Source organism: Artemia franciscana, chromosome 16 (genome assembly GCF_032884065.1).
Source record: "Artemia franciscana chromosome 16, ASM3288406v1, whole genome shotgun sequence".
In the NCBI taxonomy this organism is placed as follows: Eukaryota; Metazoa; Arthropoda; class Branchiopoda; order Anostraca; family Artemiidae; genus Artemia; species Artemia franciscana.
The window spans coordinates 35,520,643-35,544,858 of NC_088878.1; the positions used below are offsets into that span (position 1 = coordinate 35,520,643).

Below are 24,216 nucleotides of genomic sequence, written 5' to 3' on the forward strand. Positions count from 1 at the left end.
AGGTAAGAAAAGGGATACGGTTTAAGGCTGTTGAATTATTTCTTTCTTTATATGATTAAATTGAAATTCAATTAAATAAATGAAATGAATATGAGATTATATAAGTGAATTTGCGGAGTAGCGACAGATTGAAATGAAAAATTAACCCAACCATATCGTAACCAACAGTTGAATAGGGGCTTGGATTCGACTCAATTCCTTTTTTTGTCCATTTTTCGTTATTTTGAAATTTCAATTAAAAAATTATATATATTATAATATTTTAAATATGTAATAAAACTATAGAACTCACATTTTATTAAAAAACAAATTTTCATTTTATAAACATATATAATATGAAATATTATTATGTATGAAATTATATCATATTATATATGAAATTAAAGATCACCATCTAATAGTGTCTAGGGTTATTTTAAAGCTGAAAATTTGTAAGTGTAACAACCTCTAGGGAAGTTATGATGCTGATAGGCTCCAGGATGACATTTTGAAAGAAACTTTCCAGGAACAGTTGAATGCTAAACTAGAGAGTTTAAAATGTGACAATGTAGAAGATTGATGGAATAATTCTAGGAAAATAATTTGTCAAGTTGCTGATGGTGTCTTAGGGAAAAAAGTTAGGAATGCAGCTAGGAACATTAGTGAAAAAGCTTTATGTTTAATAGAGAGAAGAAGGGAATTGCACAAGAATTTTCAGATTGATAGACTATATGATAAAAAGGCAAATGTAAAGATAGTGGAGAAAGCATGAAAATATGAACTAAGGAGGTGTGAAGTGGAGGTCATGGATAGAATTACCAAGGATCTGGAAGATGTAGCTAGACGGCATGATAGTAAAATATTGTACTAACATGTTAATAGATTGAGAGTGAATAGTCAAATGTGGACCTGTCCATTTTAAAGATAGGACAGGTCTGGAATTAGCAATAAAGAAGGAGTTAAATAGAGATGGGCAGAACATTTTTGGAATGAGTTAAACCAAGATAGAGTTGCAGGAAAATATATAGAGGAAAATGTAATAATTTGTGGTACCTTGGATGTTGAGGAACATTTGTTTTGTGACGAAGAATTAGTGACAGACAAAAAGGATTAAAAATAATAAGGCCCTTGGGGCTAATAGCGTGGTAAATGAGTTTCTTAAATATGGTGGCTCTGAGGTTAGAAATAGGCTACGGAAGATTATGAATATGATGTTTTAAAAAGGGAAAGTACCTAGCAATTTGAGAAAACCCCAATTAAACCACTGTATAAGAAAAGTGATAAGAGTGAGTGTGGTAATTATCTAGGCAATATCCTGGTCTCTTTACGTAGCAACTTACTTGATAATATGATACTTTTTAGACTGAGAGATACTGTAGAAAAAGTTTTAAGAGAATAATAGTGTAGTTTTAGACAGGGGAGTGGATGTGTCGACTAAATTTTCATTCTTAGGCTAATAATTTAGAATTGCCTGAGTGATCAAACACATTCGGTCCTCAGTTTTATTGATTATGAGCAAGCGTTCGATTTTGTTGATAGAAGAGCTTTAGCGAAGTTCTTATCCTAGTATGGTATTAATTGAAAAAATCTTGTTCCCACAAAATAAGTTTTTCATTGAAAAGTAAAGAACTCTATTAAACCATAAATGAGCAAAAATAGAATCAAATAACATATCAAGTGTAAAACTACTATAAATCAGCATTGATAAATAATTAAAACCCCAAAAGGAACAAAAATTACAATAAATAACCAAGTCAAACTTAAACGAGCAGAATTTAACACGAGTAGGGCTCACAACCCCTATGTCTTGTCAAGGCCAGAATATAATTTGCACTTTGCTGAGTAAAATACAAATGAACGCGCATTGTCAGTTTAACCTACATATGCTCATATTTATTCCTTGGAATCTTAATATTTTTATTTTATCTATAAAAGAAAAAGTGAAAATGTTTCAAACTTGTTTAATTCAGTAAAGTGTAAGTTATGTTTTGGCCTTGAAAAGACTAGCTTATTGATGCTGATTTGTGGTAGTTCTAGCCTTGAAAGGACTTGAAAGTTCTGGCTTTGAAAGGCAAATTATGTTCTGGCCTTTAAAAGGCTAGCTTACTGATGCTGATTTGTGGTAGTTCTATGCTTAGAAGATTATTCGATTCTATTTTTGCTCATTTTTGGTTTAATAGAGTTCTTTACTTTTTTTGAAAAACTTGTTTTGTGGAATTTTTTTTTACTTAATTGCTGTTTGTGTTAGATTGACATAGTTTTTTTTTCAGGGAAAAAGAAAATAATAGTGTAAATCTTATGGGTTTTTTCTTTTAAGAATTTATTGTTTGGCTTGTTGTTTGTATGCTGGGGAAACTTTTTCAGCAATTTTAACAACATACATACTTTTGAAAATCTTGACGCAAATAGTAGTGTATAGTTTAGTTTTATACCTTTTCTAGTTGATCTGGAAAATAAGACTTAAGACCATTCCCAAAAAACTTATATCTATGCTCTTTGACAGCCTGGATAAACTCAAATTTTTTGGTCTAGTTTAATTTTAAGAGCAGAAGTATTAATAAAAGTAGCCCCGAAAGTTTGAACTTAATACCACCAGTCGTTCTCGGAATATTGCTGAGATATCCAGCATACACACGGTTCGTTTTGATTTTATTTTAAAGCAATATTTAGTTTTTAAGCATAATGGGCGAATTGTATAATTGTGGAAGTTTGACCTACCCAATAACCCTTAAGATTTATCTATTAGACCGTTCACCTATGCTGGAAGAATGGCTGTCTTAAAATTATGATCGGAAGTGTTTAGAAGATTATGGGCTAAAGAGGAGGACTGATTGCCCTCCAATCACTTTGACTCTTAAAAAGGGCACTAGTACTTTTGATTTCCAATCAAATTAGCTCCTTTAAAATATCAATGATATTGCTAGCTGTGATAGGGCAGTGCTGTCTTTGATATTGCTTATATGATTGTTATCTGCTTATTATCTTATTATATGTTATTATACTGCTTATTATCTTTTATTTCCTGTATGCAAATAGTTTTTCATTTTATTGAAATTCCCCCTAAACGTTCCTTAAAAGTTTCAATTTAAGGCCCTTAATATCATTGGTTACAGTAGCCATAGAAGTAATATTAATAGTATACGCATAATGTCTTCTGTGTAGTTCAAAATCCGCCACAACTTACCCTGAAAGGACTAACTTAATAATGTAAGCCGTTATTGTGATATTGCTTTATCACCCTTTGACAATCTACATGATCATATTTTGTTCTGATTAAGTTTAACCTCCGCCTAAATATTCCTTGAAAACTTCACCTTCATACCCTTAGCTTGTGTAATAGCAATAATTGTAGTAGCAATAGTTGCAGTATGCACATAGCACCTTTGTGTTTTTTCAACATCCTCTTCAACACAATGAAAGTTTAACTTAATACCATCAACCATTCCTGATGCATTGCTGATACCTCCTCTTGGCAACCTATGTTGGAATAGTGTTTCAATTTACTTTAATACAATTTTGACATTCCCAAAATTTTTGCCTTAAGCATTACCTTAAGCATTCCTTAGTATTACTAGCAGCAGTAGTAGCATCCGTAGTTATAGTGGTAGAAGTAGCAATTGTTGCAGCATAATTAATATCAATAGCAGTAATTTTAGGGGTAGAAACAGTAGTATTATGATGAAAATATTGTCTTTTGGTTAGTTCAACATCCCCCACAACAAGCTTTGTAAGTTTTGATTACACACACAAAAAACTGTTCCTAAGATATTGCTGATATGACCTTTTAAGAACCGGCATACGGATGGCGTGTTGTGATTCAGTTTACATTTCCCTCTAAAATTTCTTTGAAAATTTCACCTTCATACCCTTAGGCTTAGTTGTAATACTATTCACAGCAGTTTTATTAGTACTCAAATTAATACAATTAAACATTGCTGTGGCTTTTTCGATATGTCCTTTTGATAACGTGCATATTCATATACTTCTTGAAACTTTCATCTTAATGCTCTTAGCCCTACAAGTAGTTGCAATAGAAGCAGTAGTTGGAGCTATAGTAGTAGTAGTAGTAGAACTAGTAAATGTAGCATTGGTAGTATTGGACACATATTACCTTTTGGTCAATTGATCTTCCCCTTTAAGCATTCTCTGAGAGTTTCAACTTCATACATACATTCAGACTCAATTCTTCTGACAGATACGCTCTTCTTACAATCTAAATGCGCATTGTGATTTTTTTTTCATTTCGAATTTGCCATCAATATTCTCTCAAATTTTACCTTCATAGACTTTAACTTAATAATACTAGTATCACAGTATTTGTGGTAATTCATTCTTATAGAAAAAGAAATCATTGTCTTCAGTAGCGGTGATGGTAACCCAAAAAAGGATGTAATGTCAGCTTCCTATAGCACTTCCCTGCGTAAGTGAATTGAATCTACTAAAAGAAAAATATACCACAAAAACATAAGAAAATGAACTTCTCATGGCACAATCAGACCTGACACATCATAGAAGTAGTTCCTCCCAGGTCATCTATGGTCCAAAGGGATTTTTCTTAGGAATGCATTAAAACCAAGGGGTCCTATTCCCCCACAGCCTTGGCACACAAGATAATACACTATCTGTGGTAATAGCCTCAGAAAGGGTGCGAAGCCAGCACTCAGTGGCACTTTCCTCACTTGCTCTGAACAAATAGTTGGGTGCCCTTCGTAAGACGTAATACCTGACAAACAGAATACCCACGAATAAGATAGTAGTGATGGAGTTCCAGGTTTAAGGACATCCATAGAGGGTATACTATTGAAGCTACTAGTCCTTCAAGACCCTATTACATGTACCTGAGTCTTATGCAATACTATAGTGCACCTGTAATGGTATAGTTATACCTAATTTTTACATAATAGGGGTTTGTTTACTTAAAGACTTTTCTGTGTTTTACATAATAGGGGTTTGTTTACTTCAGGATTTCTATGCTTATTACGTAATAGGGTTTCTTTACTTATGTAAATGATTTCTATGGATGCTGTGTAATAGGACTTGTTAAAGTACAGAGCCGCGCCAAATCAAGATGCAAACGTAGACATTATATCTTAGTTTCTTTGATTGTTTAAAAACCTAAGGATGTAGGAAAAAACCTTTAGAGACCCAAACCAAATCATGATTTCCGTATTATTTAAAAAACCCGCGAGGGCTACGAAAAACCTTGAGGGCCTTCCCAAGTAGGGACATGATCTCACACAAACGGAGCCTTTTGTTGTCTGCAAACAAAGGATTTTTCTGCTATTTCCATGAACAGGGGAAGGGCGAGCCGTTATATATTATATACGACTACTGATTTTCTAGGAACAAAGGTTTGTTATTCTTCCAGCAGGACAAACAATGGATTTTCCCGCTATTTCCAGGGACAGGAGCGTCACGTAAGAAGTTTTTAGAGCGGTGCAAAGGAAGTTTTTAAAGACACTCATAGGAAGGTTTTTAAAGGCAGTCATAGGAAGTTTTTAAAAGCAGCCATATGAACGTTTTTAAAGACACACAGGAAGGTTATCAAACCGGCCCATCGGGATGCTTTTAAAGGCAGCTATAGGAAGGTTCTTAAAGACACACATATGAAGGTTTTTAAACTGGCCCATAGGAAGTTTTTTTTTAAAGCAGCCATAGGAAGGTTTTAAAAGCACACATAGGATGGTTTTTAAACCGGCCCATACTTTTAAAGACAGCTATAGAAAGGTTTTCAAAGACACACATAGGAAGGTTTTTAAACTGGCCCATTGGATGTTTATGGCACTTGGTATTAACCAAGTGACATATAGCGATCGCAATTCTGTCGGTCTGTCTGTCCCGGTTTTGCTACTTTAGGTACTTCCAGGAGAGATAGGACGATGAAATTTGGCAGGCCTATCAGGGACCGGACCAGATTAAATTAGAAGTAGTCGTTTTCCCGATTTGACCATCTGGGAGGGGGGAGTGGGTGGCTGATTAATTCGGAGAAAATAGAAAAAATGAAGTATTTTTAACTTACGAACAGGTGGTGAGATCTTAATGAAATTGTGATGTTTGGAACGATATTGTGTCTCAGAGCTCTTATTTTAAATCCCGACCAGGTCCGGTGACATTGGGGGGAGTTGGAGGGGGAACCTCAAATCGCTTAGAGTGGTTGGATCGGGATGAAACTTGGTGGTTAAAATAAGCAGAAGTCCTAGATACGTGATTAACATAACTGGAATGGATCTGCTCTGTTTGGTAGAGGTGGAGGGGGGAAGGCTGATTCTGAAAAATGAGGTATTTTTAACTTACGTAGGAGTGATTGGATCTAAATGAAAATTGATGTTTGGAAGGATATCGTGTCTTGGAGCTCTTATTTTAAATTCTGACCGGATCTGGTAACATTGGGGGCAGTCAGGGGGGACCTAAAATCTTGGAAAACGCTTAGAGTGGAGGGATCGGAATGAAACTTGATGGGAAAGTAATTATAAGTCCTATATACGTGATTGACATAACCGGAACGGATCTGCTCTCTTAGGGGGAGTGGCGGGGGGGGGGGTAATTCTGAAAAATTTTGAAAAATGAGGTATTTTTAACTTACGAAGGAGTGATCATATCTTAATGAAATTTGATGTTTGGAAGGATATCGTGTCTCAGAACTCTTATTTTAAATCCCAACCGGATCCGGTGAAGGGGAAGTTGGGGGGGGGGGTGGAACCTAAAATCCTGGAAAACGCTTAGAGTGGAGGGATCGGGATGAAACTTGGTAGGAAAAATAAGCACAAGTCCTAGATACGGGGCTGGCATAACCGGAACGGATCTGCTCTCTTTGGGGAATAGGGGGGAGGGTTGATTCTAGAAAATAGAAAAAAAACTAGGTACTTTTAACTTATGAAAGATTTATCGTATCTTAATGAAATTTCATATTTAGAAAGACCTTGAAACTCGGATCTCTTATTTTAAATGCCGACTAGATCCAGTGCCATTAGGGGAGGGGGGACTCGAAATCTTGGAAAACGCTTAAAGCGGAGAGATCAGGATGAAACTTGGTGGAAAGAATAAGCACAAGTCCAAGATAGGCGACTGACATAAATGCGATTGGATCCACTCTCTTTAGTGGAGTTGGGGGGGGGGGGGGTAATTCGGAAAATTAGAAAAATGAGGTATTTGTAACTTACGAACGAGTGATCAGATCTTAACGAAATTTGATATCTAGAAGAATTTTGTGCTATAGAACTCTTATTTTAAATCCCGACCATATCCGATGACATTGACGGGAGCTGGAGGGGGAAACTGGAATTCTTGGAAAACGCGAAAATCGAGGTATCTTACGAATGGCTGATCGGACCTTAATGAAACTTGATATAAGGACCTCTTAACTCAGAGCTCTTATTTTAAATCCCGAGCGGGATTAAGCCTCTGATTTTCCTTTTAAAGCAATCTATTGATTCTTAGAATTTTGCTAGAACTCATACCATATGAGTTCTTGGCTCTTGGCTCTTCCGGCCTCGTCACAAGTGCCATATGAGCTCTTAGCTCTTGTTTTTTTTAAAAGACAGCCATAGGAAGGTTTCCAAAGACACACAGGAGGATTATGAAACCGGCCCATAGGAAGTTTTTCTTTAAGGCAGCCATAGAAAGTTTTTAAATACACACATAGGAAGGTTTTGAAAGACACATATAGGAATGCTTTTAAACGCAGCCATAGAAAGTTTTTAAAGGTAGGCATAGGATGTTTTTTAAAGACACACATAGGAAGATTTTCAAACTGGCCCATAGGAAGGCTTTCTAAGACACAAATAGGAATGTTTTTAAAGATAAACATAGAAAGGTTTTAAAAGGTAGCCATAGGAAGGTTTTTCGAAGACACACATAGGAAGGTTATAAAGGCAGCCATAAGAAAAACCTTCTGGGCCCTGCCAAATCATGATTTCGTTGGTTGTTTCGCAATAAGGGCTTGTTTTCTACAGTTTTTCTTTGGATATTACTTAATAGGAGTTGTTAAAGTTCCAGGGATCCCGCCAAACCAAGATCCAAATGCACACGTTACGCAATAGGGAATGCTTCCTTCAAGACATTTCAGGACGTTTTTAAGACATTTGCTTCAAGTGGGGATCCTTGGTTGTAACTGCGTAGCTTACACGTGGGGTGTTACGTACATTCACCTGTATGTTACAAAATAGGAGATTGGTTACTTAGGTTAAGGGAGACGCGTCCTTCTGTGACTTGTTAGAGGTCAGGCCCCGCCAGTCTAGTGGGAATCCCCGCTTATAACTGAGCACGGACCAAACGTGGGTGTTGTGTAATGACAATGTACACGTGGGATGTTACATAATTCTTTAAAAAAAAATTTTCCTTAGAATTTCATTTTTCTTCTCTTTTTTTCTCTGGGAACCCTTATAATCCAAAGATGTTTGTTCTTTATTGGGATCTAAGGAGATCTCCCCCAAACGAACTGTGAGCTAGACAGCTGAACCAAGAATCAATTGATGTTATTTTGATTCAGGGAATACCTTTTACGTTATAACCTATTCCACACGGAGAATTCCCTGCCCGCTTTCTAGAACGATTAAATCGATCACATTTTACCAACCCTTTCCACATGAGAGTGCGCAACCATCCCAATGCTATTGATTTTTTCAAACAGTTCGTGGTAACGAACTGTAGTAAGGACCGACCCGGCTCAATAGTAACCGGAACTCTAAAAAACGGAATTTTAATACCAATAGTTACATCAAAAGAATTGCATATTTATGCTGATAAGTTTCATCAAGTTTAGTCTTACCTATCAAAAGTTACGAGCCTGAGAAAATTTGCCTTATTTTAGAAAATAGGGTGAAATACTCCCTTAGAGTCATTGAATCTTAACAAAAATCACACCATCAAATTCACCATATCAGAAAACTCTACTTTAGAAGTTTCAAGCTCCTATATACAAAAATATGGAATTTTGTAAGTTTTGCCAGAAGACAGATCACGAATGGGTGTTTATTATTTTTTTTCCAGGGGTGAGCATATCGACCAAGTTGTCCTACAATGTTGCGAGAGGGCTCATTCTAACGAAAATGAAAAGTTCTAGTATATGGAATTTTGTAAGTTTTGCCAGAAGACAGATCACGAATGGGTGTTTATTATTTTTTTTCCAGGGGTGAGCATATCGACCAAGTTGTCCTACAATGTTGCGAGAGGGCTCATTCTAACGAAAATGAAAAGTTCTAGTGCTCTTTTTAAGTGACCAAAAATATCAGAGGGCATGGATAGCCACTATCGGAGATAGCCATTTTGTTCAGCATAGTCGAAAAACCTAATAATTATGTCTTTCGGGACGACTTAATCCCCCGCAGTCCCTGGGGGAGGGGCTGCAAGTTACAAACTTTGACCATTGTTTACGTATAGTAATGGTTATTTGGAAGTGTACAGACGTTTTCAGAGGGACTTCTTCGTGTTGAAGGGGGGGAGGGGGTTACGTGGGAGGATCTTTTCATGGAGGAATTTGTAATGAGGGAAGAGAACTTCCATGAAGGGGGTGAAAGATTTTCTAGCATTATTTAAGTAAAACAATGATAAAATGAATAAAACAAGTTTTCAGCTGGAAGTAAGGAGCAGCAATAAAACCCAAAAAGAACAGAAATTACTACGTAAATAAGGGGATTCATCTCTTCCACAATACTTCGCTCTTCGCGTTAAAGTATTTTTAGTAATTTTAACTATTTATTCTACGGCCTTTGGGATTCAGGGATCATTCTTAAGGAATTGGGACAACATTCAAGCTTTAGTGTAAAGAGCGAGGTATTGACTAGGGGTGAACCCCCTCATATATGTATTAAAAATATACAAATATAGAAGTTCGTTACGTAACTTAATTCTTAAGTTACGTATATTTATTACTAATAAAAATGTTCGTAAAATAAATAAAAAAGCTCTAGTTGCCTTCTTAAGTAACCAGAAACTGGAGGGCAACTAGGCCTCCTCCTCCACTCCCTTTTTTGTATCAAAATATTCTGATTAAAACTATGAGAAAGCCATTTAGCCGAAAAAAAATAATATTCAAATTTCGTTTTAATTATTCATTTGCGGTGAGCCAAAATGAAAACTGCATTAGTTCAAAAATATTCAGAAATTACATAAAAAAAACAAGTTTTTTTAACTGCAAGTAAGGAGCGACACTAAAACTTATTATTCTCGTAAATTATTTCGTATATGAAAGGGGTTGTCCCCTCCGCAACGCTTCGCTCTTTACGCTTAAGTGTTTTATTATTTTAAAAAGTAGAGTTGCGAGAAAGAGTCAAACTTTAGCGTAAAGAGCGAGGCGTTGCGGAGGGGACAACCCCTTTCATATGCGGAATAATTTCTGTTCGTTTTAAGTTTTAGTGTCGCTCCTTATTTGCAGCTAATTTCTTTTTTATATATATTTAATATCTATTAAGCGCACCTGCCTGTTATATTGTATCAATTTAAATCTTAGTATTAGCGAAATTACATTTTGAATAAGCCGTAAATATTACGCTTTTAGGCATTAGGAGCCTCATTACAAACATAAACTTCTAAATAAGTTTAGATAAACTTAGATAAACTTCTAACTTCTTTTCTAAATAAGAAAAAATATAAACTTCGCAATGCGTTTTCTCGTTTGTAAATGAAACACGCAAACGAAGAAAAGGGAGAGCAGTTATTATTTAGAAATTTTAATGAAAATACCCCTTTTATTTGAGCCAAGATGCATATCTTGTGCTCGTGGTGGCGTGAATGCATATTCACGCCACCGTGACAATATATGGCTGACCTACCCTAGCAACCAATTCCAGGGGGAGGAAAATGCTCTATTGCTCTATTAGACGCATTCGAGTGCTACATTCTATTAATTTAAATCTTGGTAATAGCGAAATTAAATTTTGAATGAGCCATAAGTATTGCGCTTTTATGTATCAGAAGCTTCATTACTTACCCTAGCAATAATAAGAAAATATGTCAACTTCCTGATACGTTTTTTCGCTAGTAAATGAAACACACAACCGAAGAAAGAAGTGACACTTTTTGCAGTCGGTTATTTCTGAGAGGTTCTTATGAAAATGCCACGTTTCCTTTAGCCGAGACTAGGTATATTCCCACAACTGTGGCAAAATATTGCCAGCCTACCTTAGGAAGCATATCCAGAAAGCGGAGGGTTGTTATTAGAGGTAAATTTTATTCAAAAACGTTCTGATAAAAAAGCAGTGTGGTCTAAGAAATTATTATATAGTTATTGTCGTCAAGTAGTATTGGCCAGAAAGGGCACAACGATCCTTGACCCCTCTCCCTTCACTGCTTACCGGAAGTGCCCAATGTGACTTTTCATTACCTTAATTCGCTCTTCAGAGCGATAAGGTCCAATGGATCTGTGTTGCTCTGTGTTATGTCCGATAATAAAAAAAAATGAAAAAATATACAACGTCAGAGGATTTTTGAGGCCTGCGCTCGTGTTAATTTTGATATCTTAAGTTACTTTTTTTTTTATTTGCCTTCACGTACTTGGAACCGAAAAACTATTTATCATTATAGTGCATCCGACGTAACCAATAAGCTTGAGCTACTTCACGTTAAGGTGCTAAAGCCAGCCCCTGACAAGCTCGGGCAGCACTACGGGCTCATTCGTCCTTTTATAAACTTGTATACTTTTCGTATTTGTGTTGTTTTGCCTTTTTTTTGTTTTATGTTTTTTTGCGTTTTTCTTTGTCTTCTGCTTTTCTCTTGTGTTTATTAGCAGTTTAAAAATAAATCATTATTAAAAATATGTGTCAGTAAGGCTGAACAGATGTCTGAAAGGACACCCCTTCAAAGTGGTAAAGAAGAGCCTGCCTCATATGCAAAAGGTCCTAGGCTCGACTCCATCAAAGGCAGTTTCGTAAAGGGAGTTTTTGCTGTCGTTACAGGGGCTCATTCAGCCCTGATACGCCATACCAGTTTAAACTTTTTTAATAATTAAAAGAGACCTCTTTTCTAGCCCAAGATTGTTTTAAAAAGTCTGTGGAGGTAATGAAACTTGCTAGAGTTGGACAGCATTGGGATTCATTACACGGCTATGTAGATGATACGCCCACAAGCATTCCGGATCAATTGACTAAAGATGAGGAATTACAAAGAAAGTTACAGGAAAATATGAAGCTTGGAGAAGAAAACTTAGAAAAGGTAATTTTTTTCAAGTTGTTGTTTTTATTTTGTTTTTATGTGTTCAAAAGGCAAAATTATTAGATAATAAAAAAGGTATTCTGAGTTTTGATATTAATGTTAACATCAACAAGTTGGCAGAATGTCTAGTTTTATTTTTGTGTGTGTGTTTTTTTTCTTTTGGAATCAGCCAAAATGACGAAACTATTAAAAGTATTCATGGTTGTGATATTAATCTGTATGTTGTTGAGTGGAGGAAGTATCCATGTTTCTTTTCGTTTTATTTAGTTTTTTATGCGTTTGGAAGCAAAAGTAAGTTTGTCATAAAAATTATTTCTGGCTTTTTTTTGTTAATTTTTATGTCGCCAAAGAAAAAAATTACTGACCTTGGTACGAATACGCATGTAATCAAGTGGGGAAATATTCAAAAGTATTGAGCACCCGGAATGAGCCGAAGTGCAGTTAAGTATATTTTGACTACCTTTTAGGAATTGGCCAAATTTTTTTCTTAAAAAATGAAAAATAATTCAATAGTCAATGCAATATTGTCACTGAAGTGATTTTTGGTCAAATATGTAGGTCTTCAACTTTGATCAGGTTTTTTTTTCTAAGTGAAGGAGGCGGGGGGATCCTGAGCATCAGCTAGTGTGGTGGAGACTAAAATTTAGCTATTCAGTTTTGCCAGATAAGCGTTATATTTCTTTTTTTTTGGAGTAGTAGACTGCAAGATTTTTCTGTCCCATTTTTTTCCAGAGGGAAGGTGGGGATTAAGTCCTGTTTATTATAATCATTAATTTCAAACAGTTCGTGGTAACAACGTTACAAACTGTAAATAAGGAGCGGCATAGGCTAAATTACCCCCACACAGCCCCTGGGGAAAGTTTTTTAAGTTATAGAATGTTTCCATTGTTTGCATATAGCATTTTTCATTGGGAAATATGCATACCTTTTTTTTGGGGGGGGGGGATAATTTTCTGCTGGGGGACTTTCCGTGGGGCGAGAAGTTTTCGGAAGGTCAACTTTTAAGGGATTAAATAAAAAAAAAATTTAACTGAAAGTAAGGAGTGACATTAAAACTTAAAACGAACATAAATTATTCCATTTACGAAAGGGGTTGTCCCTTCCTCATCGCCTCACTCTTTACGCTAAAGTTTAACTCTTTGTTACAACTCTAATTTTTAAAACAATAAAAACTTTTGCGTAAGAGCGAGATGTTGAGGAGGGGACAGCCCCTTTCATATACGGAATAATTTCTGTTTGTTTTATGTCGCTCCTTACTTTCAGTTAAAAAAAACTTATTTTAATCTAATTTCTGAACGTTTTTCAACTAATGCAGGTTCGAATTTAGCTCACTGTACTAAAAAAAAAATGCATATCAATTTTGGTAGGTTTATTTTGTGTATGAAGGGCTGCCCCTTCATACACGAAGGGCTGCCCCTTCAAATGTCATACACATTTGGACAAACAGTCAAACTTTAGCGTAAAGAACAAGGTAATGAGGAGGGGGCGACCCTTCACATCTGGAATGATTTCTATTTGTTTTCAAATAATGCCGGTAAATCATGCTCATCCTCTATGAAATATACCCCTTCCCCTTATTGAAAACTCCTCCGTGGGAGTTTCATCCAGCGTAAAGCGCACCCCCTCGTCAAAATCCCTTCAGACAATTCCTTCCTCGCCAGGAATTCCCCTCCCTGTAAAATTGCTTACGGACGGTTCAGCCTGAAAAATTTTGCAAAGAATTTTTCCATCTGAATAACACCTTCATCTCTAATTGGTTTCTCGATCCTTCCAGAAATGACCCCTTCCGTGAATATTATTTTCTGGAAATCAAAACATGTGGAAAAAAGTCCCTGGATAAATCCTCTGGAACATCTCCTCTGAAAAATTTGGCAAAGAGAATGTAAAACAAATGAAAAGAACTTTGTATTGTAATTCTGTCAAATCCTCTGTGCGTCACATTTCCCCTGGAATATTCAGCCCCCGGAAATCGCCCTCTCCAAGGAAGATTCTCCCTATGGGAATCCACCCCATGCAACCCCCCCCCAAAAAAAAAAAAATTTTGTATGCTTTCTAATAACAAATACTATACGTAAACAATTTTTTTAGAGTTTCGGTTACTATTGAGCCTTAGCCCTTACTTGCAGTTCGTTACCACGAACTGTTTGAAGATTTTACACTATGAGATTCACTCTATCCCCAATAACACGTAAATTGTCAAACAAGAATTTCTTTCTGCTTCTAATCATCCCGATTCCCTGAGTAATAGATCGCTTACAGGCTGTTCCTATAAATTCTCCTATCTATGACGTTTTCAGTAAATAAATTGTTCTGAAGTGTTTGTCCTAGATTCTTGCTAGGCCCTTGAAATTTAAATTTATTAAAATGTTCTTGGTTCGTTCCGAGGCTCCAAATCAAGGATTTCTCGATTCAATCTAGGGTGTAGCAAGGATCTTCTTTATTTGTCTTGCGATGGTGCTGTGTACTTGATCTCAGCTTGGTAATACGGGACTCGAAGCTTGAACCTGGATGTAGTATCTCAAGGATCTGCCTGGGCCGACAGAAGGACCTTAGTCGTCAAGGACTAAGGTCCTTGACGACTTAAGTTAATCTGATGCAATATAATACAAATTTTAGTGGGTATCTGTGCAATTTAAGTAAGCTATTTTTAAAGACCAAATTAGCCCGTATCTTCAGAAATCGGGTTCCGATCGCCACCATTAGTTTTAAGAGGTAAACGAAGGGGCGACAGTAACCGAGGTTTACACTCCACTCCCTATCTAAAGCAACCTATAGAAATTGCTGCTTATGCGGTTATATCCTTATAACATAAAGAAAACATCTCGGAGAGGAAGAAGATCTCTCGGTTGGAATCTCTCCATGACCCTTCTACTCAATTACCACTTTAGGCCGCCTCAGTTGGTGCTGGGCCGATATATACCACAGATCTATTACCGAACGGGCAACTTTTATCTATCCTCCAAGAACTGGCTAAGTCGCTGAGCCATATCTTGGATATCTTCCATTGCGAGACACTAATACAGGATACCACTAATACAGGAGGAGTAGTAATACTAATACAGGAGGTGTACTTATACGGGATATTACTAATACAGGACGAGTACTAATACTAACACTATACTAATAATAAAGGAGGTGTACTAATACCAATACAAGAGGTGTACTAATACCAATACAAGAGGTGTACTAATAATAATACAGGAGGAGTACTAATACTAATACAGGAGGAGTACTCTCCTAAAGGATAAATCGTATCAAAACCTGAAATCCAGGCTAGAAAAAAATATATAGACACAACAAGCTTTAAAAAATTTTCTGTATTGTTCTCTAGGTATAAAAGTTAACTCACCTTACAAACTCACTGGAAAAAAATGACACAAAAATGAAGTTGTAGTCTTCCATTGGAATGTGGCTCAATGACATTCTGACCAATATGACAATTCCTTCCATAAAATTCCTTCCATTGACCGATACAATTCCTTCCATAAAAACCTTATATTGTCCCGGTGCATAACTTACAACCCCTGCTCCGGGTTCTGGGGGTTGTGTCAACCCTGAAGGCATTGTTATATGATCTTTGGAATATTCTGAACAAAATAAATATCTCAAAATTTTGATTAGAGGGGAAAAACGACTTGAAATGTCAATTTCAAGAACAAGTTTGGTGCCGTTTTTGAGAAAAAAATATAAATGCGTATATTTGCATAGTTATATCTACATTTGCAGTTGTTCATCGCTTAATAAGGTAGATTACTCTCCGAAGCAGATTTTCTAGTTTTCTAACAAAATTTTGCACAAACACATAGTTCCTGTTTTTTTGTGATTTCGCACTTTTGGCAATTCGCCAAGAAACGTATCCCCGTACTCTACAGGTTACCAAGCTGTATTTAGCAAATATATCTTGGTACCTGCCAAAACTCGTTTCAAGGATAAAGCAAGCCATCTTCTCCCTACAAATAGGAAATAATATCTACTCTTCATTAGTAGTGGTTTCTAATTATTCCGTAATGTTATTTCTAACCAGAAAGAAATCTTTCGAGTCACACCTCATATGTACTTATATATTAGTGGTTTCTAATTAGAAAGTAAGCTTTCTAATCACACCTCGTACATATTTTTATATTAACAATCCCATTTCTTAGGTATTAAATGCGTATGCTACCCAACAAGAGGATCTAAAGCTAGAACCCGAAGAGTATGACAGCGGTGAAGAAAGTCCAAACGATGATGAAGATGAAGAAGGGACTAATGCTATTGATGATAAGGAGAGTGAAGATGGAAATAGTGATATTCTCATACTAGAAGAAGAAGAAGAAAACGAATTGAAAACTGAAAAAGCGAAGGATAAATGTTTTGAAGAAGAAGATAAAATTTGGAAGAATAAAGACAAATTAGAGTTGGTGGACGCTTTAGAATTAGAACCCACAGTATGTGTATTTTTGGTTTGTAACTGTTCTTCTTTTCTTTTCTACTCTTTTTACTCTACTACTTTACTACTCTTTACTGCTCTTAACTCCACTTTACTACTCTTTTTCCGTATATGCACAACATTAGAAGGATTAGGGGAAACTTAGATGTACAGGGACTTTTTGTCCATGATCAGTTTGAAAGTTAGAGACCCACATCCTCTCCGGAAAGTGGAAGCTCTAATACTTTTTTAAGGGTTGAAAATAACTGGAGAGCAATCTGCCCCTCATCCTTGGCTTTCCTAACATGACCTCCGGGTCAATAGTAATTTAATAAATAAATAGATATAAAAAAACCTTGGCCACAAATCCACCTAAAATGAGGTGGTTTATTAAAATTGAATTAAAAATCAAATTGTAAATCAATTATTGAATTAAAACCAAGTAGTTTCGGGCATCAAGCCATGACACAGATAGACACATGGCATAGAGGACAGATAGTCCGAGTGAATGAGAGGCAAATCTGGCATAAGCCCTTATTTGGATTGTATAAAAATGATGTCAGTTCATTTGTTGATAGATAAGTCTATCTATAATCTGTCCGAGCGTGATTCCAAGGGATAAGCTAAGGTAGATAGTCATAGAACTAAGGGATAAAAGAATAGGATTAATTTTGGGTTGATCCGTGGCGGACAATGTCCACTGGACTGGCATGCAAAGTGTGGGCCTGAATTTGCTTGGACTAACAGGCGGACAAGTGAAACCTAAGTCTAATAGGCTTGCCGCTTGTCGTCTAAAGGTGGAATAACCTTAAATAAACAACCAAAATGTGGCCAATAAACTTTTTCTAAGCAGGTTGAAGCTTAAAACTGTGAGTCCCTAGGTTAAAGGAACTCTAATGTCCGAATTTAATTTTTGTTTGATGTTATGGGCTTCACAGAAGTTGGATCCGGAAACTGCCAATTCTCTTCTGACGGGCTTAAAACCTATATAGGTTGTAAGTTCTTGGCAATAGGCATCCCAGTGCACAGAAAAAATAATGAGCTCCCCCAAAAATGGGACTAGGAAAACTCTTTTTATTTTGCCCTCAGACTCCTTAGAGTATGGAGCCCGAAAATGGTCTAGAACAATTTTTTCGTTTAACTTTAAGGACCCTTGGAACTTTCAAGGACCCTTGCCTTAGCTAGGGGAACCGAACAGTTTTCTTTTGGAGGAAGGATGGTGTTAGGGGGCTTGGAAATCGGCCAATGAACTTGTTGCCTCCGAGCAGTTGTAAAATTACTACTGTAAATTCCTAAACCGGGGGAACCTAATCTGTATACATGCTTATGCAAATAAGAAGACATTGCCGAGTTGGTATAAAATTGTATTAATAAGTATCAAGAAAACCATAATGAAGCCCGAAAATCTAAAAAAAAATATTTTATCGATTCGTTACACCAGAAAATAGGCTTATTGTTTTTCTGTATATCTTCAATAATTTTACCAGAGATTAAAGTGTATCGCGTGTTTAGTTAAATTTTTCTTTAAATTAGCTGCAAAGTAAAAAGTAAAGAATACAACTCTGGACTTGACAGTCCTCACCAGTGGTGCTGAGCATGACCCTTCAGCCAGGAAGTGCAATGCGGGGCTGGAGGCAAGCCATCCTGTGCTTTCGCACACCCTTCCTATCAGGGGGTTTCCTATTAGCGGTGCTTAAATCAAAGATAAAAATTCTTTATCGCTTCGAAAATGTAATTAGTTAAAGCAGCAGGAATTTCAAAGTTTTTTTCGGGGGAGGAGGACAATATTTTTTTGGGGGGGGGATTTCAGGGGACAATAGACTAAGCTCTGACGGGAATGATATGAAAAAAAATTATTTGGTAAGTTGAAAAAGGAGTGCCTAGAACTAGGAGGGCCTCATGCCCGTTCCTCCTATAAACACCTTGCGACCACACCTATAAACACCTGCACTGAATACCTGCACTATAAATACCTGCAGCTGCACTGAAGTTATATTCATAGTAAGGGTGAACTCACAAAATTAGATTGCTCACTGGCTATGCCCGGTGTGCTGTATATTTCGCCACTTCGAAGTTTGCTTTATGAAATAGAGCTGTTGAAGGTTCGTTCTGAGTCTTTGGACTCAGAAAGACTGACTTTACTTATATTTATAGTGTCTATGCTTATAGGGTGATATAGACTGATATAGACTGATATAGACTGATATATAGGTGATATAGGGTGATATAGGGGGCTTATAGACTGACTTTACTTATATTTATAGTGTCTATGCTTATAGGGTGATATAGACTGATATAGACTGATATAGACTGATATATAGGTGATATAGAGTGATATAGGGGGCTTATAGACTGACTTTACTTATATTTATAGTGTCTATGCTTATAGGGTGATATAGACTGATATAGACTGATATAGACTGATATATAGGTGATATAGGGTGATATAGGGGGCTTATAGACTGACTTTACTTATATTTATAGTGTCTATGCTTATGGGGTGATATAGACTGATATAGACTGATATAGACTGATATATAGGTGATATAGGGTGATATAGGGGGCTTATAGACTGACTTTACTTATATTTATAGTGTCTATGCTTATAGGGTGATATAGACTGATATAGACTGATATAGACTGATATATAGGTGATATAGGGTGATATAGGGGGCTTATAGACTGACTTTACTTATATTTATAGTGTCTATGCTTATAGGGTGATATAGACTGATATAGACTGATATAGACTGATATATAGGTGATATAGGGTGATATAGGGGGCTTATAGACTGACTTTACTTATATTTATAGTGTCTATGCTTATAGGGTGATATAGACTGATATAGACTGATATATAGGTGATATAGGGTGATATAGGGGGCTTATAGACTGACTTTACTTATATTTATAGTGTCTATGCTTATAGGGTGATATAGACTGATATAGACTGATATAGACTGATATATAGGTGATATAGGGTGATATAGGGGGCTTATAGACTGACTTTACTTATATTTATAGTGTCTATGCTTATAGGGTGATATAGACTGATATAGACTGATATAGACTGATATATAGGTGATATAGGGTGATATAGGGGGCTTATAGACTGACTTTACTTATATTTATAGTGTCTATGCTTATAGGGTGATATAGACTGATATAGACTGATATAGACTGATATATAGGTGATATAGGGTGATATAGGGGGCTTATAGACTGACTTTACTTATATTTATAGTGTCTATGCTTATGGGGTGATATAGACTGATATAGACTGATATAGACTGATATATAGGTGATATAGGGTGATATAGGGGGCTTATAGACTGACTTTACTTATATTTATAGTGTCTATGCTTATAGGGTGATATAGACTGATATAGACTGATATAGACTGATATATAGGTGATATAGGGTGATATAGGGGGCTTATAGACTGACTTTACTTATATTTATAGTGTCTATGCTTATGGGGTGATATAGACTGATATAGACTGATATAGACTGATATATAGGTGATATAGGGTGATATAGGGGGCTTATAGACTGACTTTACTTATATTTATAGTGTCTATGCTTATAGGGTGATATAGACTGATATAGACTGATATAGACTGATATATAGGTGATATAGGGTGATATAGGGGGCTTATAGACTGACTTTACTTATATTTATAGTGTCTATGCTTATAGGGTGATATAGACTGATATAGACTGATATAGACTGATATATAGGTGATATAGGGTGATATAGGGGGCTTATAGACTGACTTTACTTATATTTATAGTGTCTATGCTTATAGGGTGATATAGACTGATATAGACTGATATAGACTGATATATAGGTGATATAGGGTGATATAGGGGGCTTATAGACTGACTTTACTTATATTTATAGTGTCTATGCTTATAGGGTGATATAGACTGATATAGACTGATATAGACTGATATATAGGTGATATAGGGTGATATAGGGGGCTTATAGACTGACTTTACTTATATTTATAGTGTCTATGCTTATGGGGTGATATAGACTGATATAGACTGATATAGACTGATATATAGGTGATATAGGGTGATATAGGGGGCTTATAGACTGACTTTACTTATATTTATAGTGTCTATGCTTATAGGGTGATATAGACTGATATAGACTGATATAGACTGATATATAGGTGATATAGGGTGATATAGGGGGCTTATAGACTGACTTTACTTATATTTATAGTGTCTATGCTTATAGGGTGATATAGACTGATATAGACTGATATAGACTGATATATAGGTGATATAGGGTGATATAGGGGGCTTATAGACTGACTTTACTTATATTTATAGTGTCTATGCTTATAGGGTGATATAGACTGATATAGACTGATATATAGGTGATATAGGGTGATATAGGGGGCTTATAGACTGACTTTACTTATATTTATAGTGTCTATGCTTATAGGGTGATATAGACTGATATAGACTGATATAGACTGATATATAGGTGATATAGGGTGATATAGGGGGCTTATAGACTGACTTTACTTATATTTATAGTGTCTATGCTTATAGGGTGATATAGACTGATATAGACTGATATATAGGTGATATAGGGTGATATAGGGGGCTTATAGACTGACTTTACTTATATTTATAGTGTCTATGCTTATAGGGTGATATAGACTGATATAGACTGATATAGACTGATATATAGGTGATATAGGGTGATATAGGGGGCTTATAGACTGACTTTACTTATATTTATAGTGTCTATGCTTATAGGGTGATATAGACTGATATAGACTGATATATAGGTGATATAGGGTGATATAGGGGGCTTATAGACTGACTTTACTTATATTTATAGTGTCTATGCTTATAGGGTGATATAGACTGATATAGACTGATATATAGGTGATATAGGGTGATATAGGGGGCTTATAGACTGACTTTACTTATATTTATAGTGTCTATGCTTATAGGGTATAGTGCATGCTCCTTTGCAGATTCTTGCATGAATTTACATAGTATTTTGCCGTATACCATGTAGCCTATGCGTCCTTACCATGATAGGCTATAATATATTCCAAGTATCAAACTGTTTTAATAGGGAACGCCTTAAAAAGATACAACGCATATTTCTTCCAAGCCGAGTAAGCTCCGCCTTTATGGAACAAATCCTTCCTATGAAAAAATACCTAATTTAAGGTATTACGTCGAAAAGTGTATCTCGTCGTAATTTGAAGCTTTTGTTAAGCATTCCCGTTTCGAGATGGGATTGTTTTATTTTGTGTTTATTAATTTTTTTTTAACATTCTGGTCCCGACCCTCTAGAGGTTCGATTATGTAGAGCTCTATGTGTTTAATATGAATCTCAATTGTTTGCTTAATTTTTTTACGATCTAGATTTATTTACGAAAGCTGTTAAGATTAATTTTGGGTTTCCTGTTGTTGTTTTTTCGCTGTTTAAAAGTTAATCCTTGTACTTTATGTTTTATCTCGTGTTTTTCCTCACTCATGTTCTTTTTTTTTATATTTGCAGGCGGGAAAAAATAAATTTCTAATACTTTTGCTGCTTAGAATAGACCCATATTAATTTTTTCTCCAACCTGAATGATAATTATTGAGCATATCCAATGAACAAAACAAACATAAAAGGAAAATTATTCTAAAAAGAGTTCAAACCAGTATAGGTTGATTCAAAATAATATCGAATAATTGACGAGATTGTTATTCTATATGCAATATATATGGAATCGTCAAACAATGACTTAAGATTTTGAAAACGCCAGAGAGGAGAATCTGTTTCGAAACAAATATCGGTTGATCAAATCCCTAAACGGGTCAAAACTTGTTTTTCTCTGGTCGTCATGAAACTTTTTTGTATAAGTAAACTGGGCCAGGGGGCCCGAGATTAGCTTGCAGGGTTAAATACATTATTAACTTGACTTATTATTCCTGCTGGTCATCCAACGTATAGAGAGATGCGCGTCTGCGCGTCTCCGTCTCCAGTCCCAACGGTTCCTTGCAAGCAATACTACTTTTTGGAGGTCTGTACTGATAATGGAGAGGTGCGAGGCTGTTAGATGGTAGTGTGTCTCTCTATCTGTAAGGTGTTGGTAAGGCTGTCTCTCTATCTGAACCGGGGCTTACAATTTACATCTACTGCACTTATTGAAAAACCTTTGTTTTGCTGACTTGCAAATGGAAAAATTTGACTTTTTTAAGCACTCCAACAAATAACAAAAAAACAAAATACACCATACTCCTTCACATCATCACTTCCAAAATAAACATATGCCTTCCAACAACTCTACTCCCTCCTTACCAGCCTGAACTTCCATCCACCCATTACCCCCCCCCCCTGTGGAAAATACCCCCTCTCCCTGAAAAATACCCCCTCCTCTGTGGAAAATAAGGCTTTCCAAATTTAGAGTTTTATTGAGTTTTGTTTTTAATTTCCGCAGGGGGGAAGGAATTTCGGTACTTAAGTATTATGCGTCACTCACTCAAGTTTACGCTGCGTACAAATCAAGAACAAACCGGTTTCTTCGTTAGTTTCTTTCAGCTTAGCGTGGGACAAGACAAAGACAAGTGACATATATATGGTGACATATATATATATATATATATATATATATATATATATATATATATATATATATATATATCTATATATAAAAATAAGTTGTCTGTGGATCTGTGGATCAGGTGACGTCATGTTTGTCCGCATATGACGTCTGAATTATTTCACACTAATACAAAAGAAGAAAAAAACTAAAAAAGGTAAAAACTACAAAAAAAACTAAAAAGAAAAAAAAACTAAAAAAGCTAAAAAACTAAAAAAAACTAAAAAAAGGTAAAAATCTAATAACTAAAAAAAAACTGAAAAAAATAAAAAAAGGCAAAAACTACAAAAAAAATAAAAACTAATAAAAAAACTAAAAAAGCTAAAAAACTAAAAAAACTAAAAAAACTAAAAAAAACTAAAAAAAGGTAAAAAACTAAAAAAAACTAAAAACTAAAAAAGAAAAAAACTAAAAAAAAGGGAAAAAACTGAAAAATAAAAGAGAAAAAGAAAACTAAAAAAATATGAATAAATATATATAAAAATAAGTTGTTTGTGGGTTATGTCTGTCTGTCTGTCTGTCGAGTGACGTCGTGTTTGTCCGCATATGACGTCTGAATTATTTCACACTAATACAAAAGAAGAAAAAAAACTAAAAAAGGTAAAAACTACAAAAAAACTAAAAAGAAAAAAAACTAAAAAAGCTAAAAAACTAAAAAAAACTAAAAAAAGGTAAAAAAACTAAAAACTAAAAAAAGCTGAAAAAACTATAAAAAGGCAAAAACTAAAAAAAAAACTAAAAACTAATAAAAAAACTAAAAAAGCTAAAAAACTAAAAAAACTAAAAAAAGGTAAAAAACAAAAAAAAACTAAAAACTAAAAAAGAAAAAACTAAAAAAAAAGGAAAAAACTGAAAAATAAGAGAAAAAGAAAACTAAAAAAATATTAATAAATATAAAAAATATAAATATAAATATAATATAAATTAGCAATCAACAAAGCACCGAGACACAAATGACGACCGGGACACAGGGAGTATAAATGACGACCAGGACATAAGTAAAAAAAAAAAAACTAAAAAAACTAAAAAAATGGTAAAAACTACAAAAAAACTAAA

At 35.3% G+C, this 24,216-nt stretch overlaps 1 protein-coding gene across 1 annotated transcript in view; it reads left to right on the forward strand.

The window, feature by feature from the left end:
• LOC136037395 (daxx-like protein) overlaps positions 1-24,216 on the forward strand; it is a gene marked incomplete in the record, with an annotated part of 129,635 nt that overhangs the window by 103,206 nt on the left and 2,213 nt on the right. Inside the window, 2 exon segments of the mRNA XM_065720140.1 lie at positions 11,942-12,126; positions 16,269-16,553. Of these exon segments, the coding sequence (XP_065576212.1) occupies positions 11,942-12,126; positions 16,269-16,553 (470 nt within the window).